At 35.4% G+C, this 12833-nt stretch overlaps 1 protein-coding gene across 1 annotated transcript in view; it reads left to right on the top strand.

Annotated features, from left to right (window-relative positions):
- The first annotated feature begins 360 nt into the window (after positions 1 to 360).
- The window catches only part of LOC139685691 (protein O-linked-mannose beta-1,2-N-acetylglucosaminyltransferase 1-like), a 44428-nt gene continuing 31955 nt past the window's right edge, over positions 361 to 12833 (top strand). Inside the window, exons 1-3 of the mRNA XM_071582687.1 lie at positions 361 to 664; positions 3155 to 3219; positions 8261 to 8456. Of these exons, the coding sequence (XP_071438788.1) occupies positions 8325 to 8456 (132 nt within the window). The 5' untranslated portion in view covers positions 361 to 664; positions 3155 to 3219; positions 8261 to 8324. The remainder of the gene's footprint in view (positions 665 to 3154; positions 3220 to 8260; positions 8457 to 12833) is intronic.

Raw genomic sequence — 12833 nt, 5'->3', positions numbered from 1 at the left:
AATTCCTAGAGCATGTGCCGTAGAAGAGTGCCAATATACGTGACACAAGAGAAGGTTCTGTAACGGTCGTGGCATATGATTTGCGTAGCTAACAAGAGAATAAAGACTGGACTAATAAGGGAGGTTTCAGCCTGCCTTTCATAGTAGGTGTGATCTGATTAAAAGAACAACATACTGGTGTTTATGTATCCTGGTATATTCTCTTTTCTAAATCGTTCCAAAATACGCGGTATTTTAAGTAGATATTCGAGTGATAATCTATCGACTTTAGACTAAAGCGATTGGTGATCGATTTTAGATGCCGAATAACATCGACTCTTATATAGTCGATATAGAATCGAATACACAAAGTGACTTAAGTTATCTTATCAGGTGCAGTGAGGAGTCTTAAGTGGGGTGTTTTAGTATTCACGGATGCCAATTTCGACGATCAAAATTTTAATGAGTATTCTTGAAGATTGTGATGAGATTTGAAGACCATAATTGACGTTTTAACCTGATTTTTATGTCAACAAATACGGCCATTTTCATAAATAGCGACACTCGTGTGGCACCCTTGAACTATTGTAATTTTAAACACCACCCTTATCGTTCCGAAAGGAGAATGTTGATTAACGTTAATTATCGGACAGTAATGTCTGTATTTTCATCGTGACCTGTACCGGTAAGTATTTTATCCAAAGACGGTCGTGTGGGTAAGGGTTATCAGGACACTAAAGGCTACGAAATTTCTTCAGAGATTATTTTGTTGGTGTTTATACTAGTGTTTACAGTGTTCTATGGTGGTATTTTAGTCCAGAAGTTCATTTGTATGTACGTACTTTATTGCTGTTTTTCGTGTTATTGTAGCAGCTTTTTTTTCTGTATAATATGTAATGCAGGTGTAAATGTAAGCTCTTCGTGTTTCTGCTACTGACGTTTTACGTTATTGGATTGGCGATATGCCCTTAGAAGTTAATTTTATGCATGTAGAAGCAAATAGTATATTTTGATAATCTAGCAAGAATTTGATTTATTTTTATTAATATTAGTTATCTTGGAGGTGATTTTTTCCGGTTTGACCATAATTCATTATATACTGTTTACATTTCTAAAGAGTGGGTCACGTGCGACAGTGATGGCCCTAGGTTTACATTAGCTTATTTTCATTTGGGCGAGTTTTTTTAGTCCGCCAACGGAAAAGGTATAGCAGTTCTTTTAGGTCAAGTGTTTATGTGTGCTTAGTAGGAGTGCCATGTGGATATGCAGTTGTTTTCCGTAATTGGATGTTGCGGTGCCGTTCAGTTCATTCCTGCCGTGCATCTTGGGGAGGCGATCGATCCTAAAATTACAGGATAACAGACCCTCCCCCGGTGTGACGGCTATCCCCTACCTTCCTACGATCTTCCCGCGCCCCCACTGCTCTACCTTCTTTCGTCTTTTACCTCGGCAAAATCATTTTAATCTGTTAACGATCACATTCGTAAAAGTCGTAATATATTTGTTATTATATTGCGAAATGCTAGTTGATAGTTTAAAAAAAATTTATTACATGATATTAAAATAATATCTACATCCGACATTTATTTACGCCGATTCTCATCTACAGGTGGAGCATTAGGCGAATAGCTCGAATTCTTTGACGTCTGGGACGAAGTCGCGCATTTCAAGTATTATCACGGTATCCCTAAAGTCGGTCCGGGTTATTGGCATTATTTGCCTGTGCCGTGTTGAAAGAAACATTGTAATCACTTCTTTCACCATGAATTTCGTTCTTTGTCTAGTTCTTGCTGTTGCTTTATTTAACATGATCACGATACTATACCTAGTATTTCAAAGTCTTGAACTTTTACTTCGCCTTCGCTTCACATTAGGAAGGATCATCCTTCGCGTTATTTTTTGCGAAATTCTTGCTATTTTTACCGAGTAGCTGTCAAATTAAGAGAAAACCTTGAACCCATATTGTGTTTACGTTGTCGCTAGACCAGATCGCTTTTCTAGATTTTTCCTTTCTTGGTCTGCACTCCATTTTCAAGGCGTGGAGAACATTTATTTTGCAGCACTGTGCTATGTCAATAGATCATTAGTGGCATTCAGTTTCGTAGGTGTGGATAGCATTTTTTTCACATTTTTGCCATGTCAATAGATCATTAATGGAATTCCTGCAAATGATTATCCTGTAATGGTATCTTTCTTGTCAAGTTGTCTTAACGTCCATCGCTCAGGCGCCTTTTCTATTTATTTCTAAGTATTTTCATTCTTATTTGTATATTTACTCCGTAAATTGTCAGGATTTACCCGAGGCGCTTCAGTTATACTTTCATGGAGTATTATTTATTATAACAGCTGCAGCCAAAAACCTCTGGAGGTTTGATGAGGGTAAAAAAGGAGCTTTACTAGAAGCATATTTGCTTAAAAAGAAAGAAGGAAAATAGTCTGTCCATCTTAAAATTGAAAGTATCAATCAAATTGAAGGAGCTTCCAAAGTTAAGATATATGCTCAAGTTTCCTATTGTCTTAGAATAACCACAAATATCAATTAGTCTACCTTCATCTGGCCATGTCGTTCGTAGCACAGAATGCCATCAATGACCAATATGTTGGTCATGGTGGTTATTCATCTCTTAAATGTCATCATTATTTAAAACAGAAATGACTTACCCCTTCAAGGTGCAATTAACCATCGTGGAGCTAGTTGAATCCCTTAAGATAATGTGTCAGGATATTGGTATAAGAAAGTAAATTTGTAAGTTACCTGAACTAGTCATGTTGATCGAGAAGTTGCCCTGAATTCTTTAACTGGATGCTTTTCGAGGTGGCATGCATTGTGGGGAAATTTCTGGAAAACCCGAGTCATCACAGGGGGCATCACAAGCCTGAATTTATGACAATCACTTGATATTAGGGCCTAGTACCAGGTGAGCTGCTAGGTGAATTAATTACCATTCCTCCTTTGAATTCCATGCGGTTTTTAATTGGTCAAATCAGTTGAGGATAATTGGAAAAGTGGATAATTTATTAGCATTTCTAAATGTAACAATCGAAGAAAAAAAGATTTATTAATATATTTGGGAAAACAATAGTTAATTTTTGGCCTCCCGTTAGTAAGTTTCATGTTCTTTTTATGTTTTTACATAGGTCAGTGTAAAGTAAATGATGTTTGCTTTCTTTACAGGCAAAGAAACACAATGGTACAGCTTACCTATGGAAAGTGTGATGCAGTCATTCTCCATGAATTGGGTAAGTTACTTGTTGGTGTTTGGAAGTGTGGCATTGAGTCATTCTCATTAGCTCCCCAATGCAATGGCTAGCCAGCCTTCTCTCTCTCGCTCCTTAGCCCTGTTAACTGCACACATGCCCATTGTGCCAGATGGTTTTTTTTTAATCACTCTTTGTTAATGTGTACCTTCTTTAATCCCATGTAATTCAAAACAACAATTCTTGATTGTTTATAAGTTCTTTGATTGCATGATTTGGCTTCAGACTGTAATTAGGGTCATCACTGAATTTTAGTCTGCTCATAAATTTTTTTAATGGATCAGCCTTAGTTGACTGTATTAAGTACTGTAAAACATGCTAACTTGTGATGTTAGTATGTGGAGATTGTTATAACTCTCCAATACACTGGTAGCACCAATCAGCATTCTTGCTCTAAAACATTTTTAACAAAGAATTTTACCCAATACAGTAAATTGGGATAATGGAAATTTCTATTAAATTTTCTTCATCAATGTTATTGCTGTCTTGACAAATGCTTACAAATATGTAAAATCACTAGTACACTGAAAGAAAATATCTTAAGTGACAAGGTAGTATAAGTTTAAACATTCTTCCATCACCTGTTATTGTTGTTTCTCCATAAAATATTAATATTTCTCATAGCTTCAGAGATATCCTCATGTGGGTGTAAACAGTTATTGCTTGTAGATTATGAAAGAAACCCCACATGAACTCTTCTTGCTCTTTTGAAAAATTGTGATGCCATCTGAGAGATTCACGAATAGCATCAACCAGACTAGCTGTTGAATTAAGGATTCAATTATAATTGCCACATTCATGGTTTTTAAAATTAATTTTTATTTTCCAAATGTAAGCACACACAAGAATGGCATTAAAATATCTTAGAAGTGGGTGTGTCCAAGGGTGCACATTACTAGGCTATGTGAGACAATAAAACTATGTTTACTTTGTTTTTTTACAAGTATATGCTAAATTATCATTGCCTGTTACTAAAGTTGAGATGAATTCAAATTATTTTTATAATGAAGTGATGGTATAGAGTTCAATACAGTGCTGAAGTGTAAAAAAAGCATTGAAGTGTTGCAGTATTCCACTTTTAAGTGAAGAGTTTAATTTGGCCAGTGGTCATATAGCATAAAGACAGCATGATTAAGTGAAGCTATGGTGCTCAGGTTACATTTATGATTCCAACAATGTTGGTTTGGCAAATTGTGGGAGAAGCAACAATTCATTGGAAGATTAGTAGACTTTACAGAAAGGAGAAATCCAGGCTCCACCCATGTATGGCAATATCAAACAGTAAATGAGCATGAGATGCAGAAAGGTATGTGAAGTGACCATCAGATTCATGACTGATAGAAAATTATAGTACCATATGGGTTGAAACAAGTCCGTGGGCATTGGGAATATAGATAGGAAAGGTATGACAATAAATTATCAAGAACTAGAGGAGATAATTCAGTATTAACATAAAGTGTCCTAAAAATAGCTATTTGTTCCACTCACATTTCCATCTACTCTCTGCAGTATGCTCTAAATCCTCTTTCCAAATATTCACCACTCCCCATGTTCTACCACCTATTCTTGAAAGCATTCCTTTCCTCTTCCTATCCCCCCAACACCTGATTTCTTCAAGAACCTCCGAGTAATAGTTTTAGGGAAGGAGATCAACAGCTGAGGTCATTTGTGCCTTTAGGGATAAACAGGAAAGGATGAAGGGTGGAGAGAAACCCAGCATTAGCATTAGCCTACTCTTAACAAATAGCATTGAGGGGTCCGCATTTTAAGTCCCATCCAACGGACAGGGTACTTACTGAAAGAGTCCACCAGAAAGCACCTTGAGTAAGGGTCAGGATACCACTGAATAATATCCGTCACCTTTGGGATTCTCACCTGGGCCCTCTGGGTGGGAAGCCAATATCACCAAACTTTGCCGATCCCCAAGAATGTCCCAGCATTAGTTCTCTCCCCTCTCTTCATTGAATACATTTATGAATATGATGAATCCTAAAGCTTCACATGGTAATGATGTTGTTCATAGAAACCGGTGAAGATAAAATTTAACAAGTCAAAACTGCTGAACTTAATCATCATAATGAGACATTTTCACAGTATTATAGCTGATAAATAAATTTATAACACTGTATGTAGTATATGCAAGTTATCCTGTTTTACAGTATATAATTTATATGGGCAACTATATTTTTCCTTTGTTTTTATGAGATATGTTTTTGTGTCTGCACTCAGTTTGATACCAGTGGAAATGTCAGCTTTTTTAACTTTTGAAATGATTGGACTTTTTATAAGTCTACCTTTGGTTGTTTAATGTCTATGCTTAATTATTTTGTCAATCGTGTTATCTGTAAATAAGTGTGAGATTTGATGCCCTGTGAGCTTTATAAATAATTTTTTGGGGGCACAGTTTGTTTAATTTTTTAATTTGCTCCAAGCTATGACTAAAGCCATCTTTGCAATGTAAAAAATGCAAAAATAGAATTTAGGTACATCAATGTTTTGTAGCTTAGGAGTACTTAGTTGATAGACCTTTCAGAGCAGTCCTCTCTTTCATCTGACTGTGGAAATGAAGAGCCCACTTGCAAACTCCTTGCATATGTTACATTGTATTACTTTCCACCATCGTGAACCATTTTAGTCTGATCCTTCTCTTTCTTTGGTTTCCCCTCATGCTTTTCCTCTTCATCTTGTCTTTGTACTTCCTCTCGAGTATAATATGGGAGTAACCTGCCACTGCTTTATCCACCTGGATTGCTCAGCTGAGTTATCTACCTATGGTTTAACATAGATGTTAATTGATCATGCTTGATCACCCTTTGCCATTAACCAGTAATGTAAATATTCCATTTTTACCTAATTTTGGCATACAAAACCTACATGGAGCATGAGTTCATGATATCCCCACCTGAGTTTCTAAACAGTTGATTTTCATTCAGTTTGATTTAAACATTTTGAAGATAGATGACAGTCTGATCAGCAATTCCTCTGCATAAAATTAATTTTATCAGCCCATATTAAGAATGCTCTGATAGCTTCTTGAATCAACCAGAGTGTAAACATATAGCCAAATAAGAAGAGGGAGTAATAAATATACAGTACCGGACCCAACTAGTCTGAAGCCCTGCATAATCTGGATAGTGTTGGTGGCTTCTTAAGGAGACATGAGAGGCATTAACATTTAAGATAAATGTTAATTAAAAAATATGTATAAAAAATTTATTTTTATTTTTATAAATTACTTATGAAAATATCATTTTGTTTGTGTGCCATTTATTTAGTTCTGATGTTAGACTGAAGAATAAATATTTTGCTTTATCTTCTTCTACGCACAAAATGTTTTATATGTAGAAGTTTGAAGTGGTATCCTTTTGTGTGAAGTATTTTGTCCTCATAATTTAGTCGAGATCTTGCCCTTCATCCAATTTTACACAGGCTTTTTAAGTTAACTCCGTTCCTTCCATATGCTGCTAATGCTAATTATTGTGTCACTTTTGCGCAACCCATATGCACTCCTTTTAATCATTATGCTAACATTTCCATACTATTTTTCTTACCAGTAAAAATAAATTTATCAGTATTACTAAAAGAAAAATTGTTTGTAGTGCTAATTACGTATCCATTCTTCACCCTGAGTATATTTTCAACTCAGCCCACCCTTGATTTTTTTAAAATTTGGTGTACCATTAGTTTTTGCTCTCCTTTAACTTTATCTGTTGATGTTAATGTATAGCATTATCATAATTCTAAATCTGATTGGAAGAGGCACCTATATAAAAAGGGCAAGCATTTGCAAATTTTAAGTACATAAAGATATTCTAGCGAACCTTCTTGTAAATAAAAGGCTGTTTTCCCATTATATATGAAATATATATTTTCGTACCATTGCCATCACTGATAAAATGACATTAAACATCAAATTAAAATTTCGCATTTTGAGGAAAGGTAAAGCAAAATGGTTTGTCACTTGAAGTACTGTACCTTTTTTATAATACAAGCCATTTACTCCATCATTAACGCTTCCCTGAATCATTGTGTAAAATTTGGCTAGTAAAGAGCCAAGTGAGAATGTGCCATAATGAAAAAATGTTTGATATAATTTTTTAATGGAGAGTCATTTAAGACTTGACTTGATTTAGTTCATTGGAAAAAATCCTGCTCTGCACATCTCTAACGGATTTTTTCCTCAGACTTTTAAGGTTTCACTGTTTTGATCATAATTGTATTAAATTCATTTTGTAATACTTTTCGTTATAATTACAATGGTTAATATTTTTGTAATTATGCTTCAAAGTCACGCTTAACAAAACAAGGTTATTGTTTTTATTCATATTTTGAAAAACAATATTTTTATCTACATTTTAATGTATTTTCAGCTATGAGCTATGTTTTTACTTTAAGACCAGCAAAGATAAATATAGAGTTGGACATGGATACCATTACTGCTTATTCAATGGGATGATGAGCATCTTTGAAGCATGGAAAAAATTAGGTATTTGTGTAGCATAGATAGATGTTGATTTAACAAATGCCCTTTCAATCATTGCATGGAGGGAAGGAATTGGATGAGGAAGACATGTACCTATGGCATAACAGACCCTTATTTTATTATTGTTTAGTATTTAATAATAAGTTGTCACATTTGAAAGTGGTTTATTCTTACCTTTTGGTTTCTGAAAGTCATGTACATTTATGAAATCATGTGTATTGTCTTATATTTTTCAAATTGGTTTCAAGGTTTTTGGTTTGCAAGTGTGGGGTGCTACTCTTGGTTATGTGAACCTTGTAGAGACAATTGGTCTTTGCAATAGCTTGGGAGTTCTAATAAAATGGTGTTCTGCTAGCAGTTACTTTTAAAGCATACATAAGTAAACTAACAGATTTTTTGCCTAAACTAACTGCACATTCTCCCAGTGAAATGCAGGAACTGTATTCTTTGGTATGCCACTTAAGTATTTAGTTTCCTAAGTGATATCTGCTTTGGCCTGTGAAAGTTTGATGACCACGTGTGCTTTCTTGGGCATACCAGGAGTGTGATAACAGTGTGGTGGTGGAGACTGAGCAGGGCTGGGTACATACCTCATTGCCTGACAATGGATTCACAACGTGGTGTGTTGTGCCCACAACAGTCACGTGCATCCCGGCGCAGCTTGTTTCCTTATACATCACATACACTTGTCATGAGGCCCATGACTCGCCCAAGGATCCTCACCAAGTTATTTCAGGTGTGTGATATTTGCATTCATTTCAACCTTTGTTGTCAATTTCTGAATGATTTGCTTTGCTAACTTCTTGGCTCTCCAATAATTATCCAGGTTAAATGGAAATTTCCGGAATGTTTAGTTTCGGAAATTCTTGGCAAGTATTGGTTATTTTGAAGTTTGGGTATGAAGGTTTGTTTTAGTAGTAGTGTAGCCTTTTGTATTTAAGGGACTGGTTTTATGTGACTTCTCCACTTGAGCTCAGGCTCTTTTCTTAGGCCTTTTGTTGTTTCTCTTGATTGTAGAAAAGCCTCAATTACCCAACTCTGTGTTAGCTTTAAGCTTTAATTTGTCAGGTTTATGCTGAAACATATTTAAGAGAATATGCCTTGATTGGTTTGTGGATTTTTTGAAGTGAATAAGTGACAATAGCAAATAGCATTTCTACATTTTTCTAATGGTTTTAGTGAATAGGTTTTGTCCAAGCAAGCCATGATGATCAATGTTAAAGAGTGAGTTTGACGACACAATTTTTCACTAAATTCTCCATGATTTTTATAAAAACTCAAGAATTCTCACCTTTCCAATGGGAAATTTACCCACCAAAAATTGATATCAGACTAGCCATACAATTTCCATGAAGATTTTCTAGATGGCAGTATTTTCTCTCCTTTAATGGACATTTAGGGCCAAACTACACACTCTGTAACAATAATGGTGGTGGTTGATTGAGTGTTGTTCATCTACTCAGTTAAAGAGAAGTAGGACTTTCGGACTCACAAAGATATTTTATTTTGAAAATTGTTCAGAACTTATTTAAATTCCATAATTTTTACCATTGAAACTGGGCAGGTCCTGAGCCATGCTGAAAGATAATCTTTTGTTTGTCAAATGAGGACATTTTTTGTTGATTTCCTTTTTCAGCTGGTGCAAGAATGATGCATTATACTTTCCATTTATTGGTTTCAAAAGTTCTTTTGTCTCTTTGAAGTGTTGTAGTATATCCATGATTCGCCCACAGTTATGCATTGATGCAGAAGCTCATTATAATTGCGATGGAAAAGTGCCAAAGCAGCCTTGGAATGGACTGCACGATTGCGTTTATTCTCTACCCCATCTTATTGAGATTTTTTTCATGCCCAATTTTTCGTACAAAATTGAAAACACTGTAACTTGTAATATTCCTGTGTCCTCAACTATGTATTTTGTGAACTTTGATTCATTGATCACTCGAAACCCAGTCATGGATTTTGTCAATCATGCTGGAGGAAGTCACTCCACTGGATGTCCCAAATGATATTCATCATTTGTAGATGTATAGCCCCATTTAAAATCATTTATCCAATTGTAAACAGTTACAAAAATAGGAGCAAATTTGCCATGAACTTCATTCTACTAGGCTCAGATCTCTTGCAGTGTTATGCCTTTTAAGTAGAAGTGTTCAATCACTGCACAAAACTCATTTTTAAATAAGCAAAAGTTGGTTGTTATGATCGACTATGAGAATGAAATCACATGATGTATATAGCTGAAACTTAAACAGCAGTGCTATGAGAGATGAGGCTTAACTAAAAGCAAACTTTCCTGATACTATGAGCACCAGCTCTTGGGTTTTCTAAGGAATTTTTTAATGACCGTACGAAATATATCTAAGAGGGCAATTCAAAAAGTAAGGTCTTCTCTTTTTTTCATAAAAAATCAAATTTATTCTCAACGTTGGGTACATCGTTAGAAAAGTTGAGCATTTAGCTTTAGGTTTAGCATTTTTCCACATAGTCGTCTTGACAATCAATCACTTTTGTCATCCTTGTAAGCAGCTTTTTAATACCGGCATTGTACCTTTCTTCAGCCGCGTCATGAAACCTACTGACAACTGCTTCCCCAATATAAATTCTTCGCCATTTAGTGGAAGTGTACAGTGAGAAGGGTATGGACATTGAAAAGGTGCGGAAATGGTGCAGGGAGTTTTTTGATGGCTGGGAAAACATCCACGATGAGCAGCAGTCGGGGCGGCCGAGTTTGCCGGAATCAACAGTGGCTCCAATTGACGAGACGGTGCACAATAACCGGAGAATTGCCGTTCATGAGATAAAGGAAGCCCTTAATGAAGGGAGTGGGTACTTCTCCGTGCAGAATATTGTGTCGTAGGTCCTCGGTGGCAACAAGGTGTCTCACCAAAGGAGTGTTTGCATCGTGACAATGCATGTCCACGTGTCACATCAAACTCAGCTGGGATATCATCGACCACCCTCCTTACAGCCCGAACGTTGCCCCCAGCGACTACCACTTGTTTCCCGCTCTCAAAAAACACCTTGGAGGACAGAAATTCAAGTCAGACGAGGAAGTTGAAGAAGCAGTCATCAGTTGGCTTCGTGACACAGCGGGAGAAAGGCACTAATTTCACAAGAAGTCCATTCTCATAGCAGGCTCACTCTAATAGAAAAAATGAAAAGATATTTCACTGACTAAAAAATTCCAATGATGACAAGGTTGAAGGCATAATGGGAACCTGGTTTCAATTGGCTTGAGCACTTTACAATACCCTTAATATTACATAGGAAATGCTTTCTGGCATGACATGGTAGAAGTCATCTGCTACAGAAAGGAAAATACTTTTGAACTCCAAAGTGAATATTTATTGGAAAGACCTAGGTTTTGGAACGATGTGTCATCATTAGGTTGAGATGATGACCGCAACCTGATGGTGCACCATAACCCAATGTTGACAAAATGTGTCAAAACCTTGTTCATTCTAATATATATTCACTGTGGAATTCTTAAAGTTAGTTTCATTTCTTTGACCCTTGATATAGTTGAGTGGAAAGGAGAGTCAATAAAAATCCTAGGGGAAGCAAAAATTAATTAGTTATTTCAGCCCATCAATTTTGCTTCAAAGATCAATGGAGGAATGTAAATGGATGCAGACAGGTGGTTTTCTTCCAACATACTGCCACACAAGGATCCAGATTTAAAAGTAGAATTTTGACATAAGGCGAGTGCAGCATCATTTGGCTTTTGTATTATTTTATGAAACATGTCATCTCACCTCTCTTTCTACAAAACATATAGTTCTTTATTTTTCTGTTATTTTACCCGCTTGTCCTTTGTCTATCATGAAAGTTTAAAAAGGTGGTTTTTACTGTACTTGAAAGTATGCATTTTTATTCGTAAATTGTTGTTTGAGAAGCAGAAAAATACAGTAAGTGCTACTCCATTACATTCATAATTTTGGTTTAGTTTAGCTACCTTTGGTATCCAGTAGTAATCGCTGTCTATTAAACAATGTCTTAAAACTTGCTAAAATATATCCAATTTTTCAGGGATAAGGTTCGTAGTTATATTCATATTTGAATGATATGAAACCTTGAAAGCCTCCACAACCTCGGATAATATGATCTTCATATGTACATATTTTAATGGCTCATGCACAGAATCTCATATACATTAAGGTGGTAGCTACAAATTTGCATTTTATGAACTCAGAATTGGCATTATCCCACCAATCCATGAGTATTACAATATTACAAGCTGTTTTATTTCATATTTTTCCTCACAGTTTCATACATAACTATAAGGATTGTGGCAAATTTTTTTGGTACCAAGGCGTGATAGAAGATTTAGGTGGACATAGATACCATTATGTTTAGCCTATTTGGTGAAAGTTGCTTGTGTCATAATAAGCACATAATATTTCTTTTAGAAATGAGTAAAGTGCTGATGTGTTTTCCTACCTCTAATGCTCTGGTTCAACACCTGCTATTGATAATAGGATTTATTGCTCATCATGAGTTTTCTGCATTGTACCTACATTTTGTTTGTGAAAAGTTATTTAAAATGTGGTATTTTATAGCAATGGATACCAAAAGGAGTAAGCCATGATAAGTGAGAAAACATTGATTATGAAATCTGGCCTGACTTCCACATTAGGTGTTTGTGTGGGAATTACAATCTAAATATAGTTTTAATAAATGGTTGAAGCTTCTTTTTCCACTTCCAGTTGGAATGTAGAATGTGGAATTTTGCAAATTTTCTCTTTTAAACCATGTAAAATCTTATAGCCCGACAGAAAGCCAATCTTTTAAGTAATGAGTACTTTTATGCATAATCACCATAAATTGATTATGATTTTATATTAATAAAATGCAATTCGTCTTTAAATTTTAGAATCCACACATTTAAATAATGACTTAGTTGATGGTAAACTTATGAAACTTTATCCCTGGGCAAATGTTGAATGGGGTTCGGTATTACTTTTTATTTTACAAGTGTCTAAATTTGCCCAATTGATAAGTTTTATAGTTTTGCTCCATTATGTGTCCTAGTGCTGTGTTATTTCTATTTATATCTCAAGTGCATTTTAAAAATGGCTATCCAATCAGAATTCTCTGATTAATTTTCTTT

Source organism: Hetaerina americana, unplaced genomic scaffold, assembly GCF_022747635.1.
Source record: "Hetaerina americana unplaced genomic scaffold, ioHetAmer1.1.p SCAF_12, whole genome shotgun sequence".
In the NCBI taxonomy this organism is placed as follows: Eukaryota; Metazoa; Arthropoda; class Insecta; order Odonata; family Calopterygidae; genus Hetaerina; species Hetaerina americana.
Note: the sequence above shows the minus strand (reverse complement) of the source record. Positions and strands in the feature narration are given on the sequence as shown.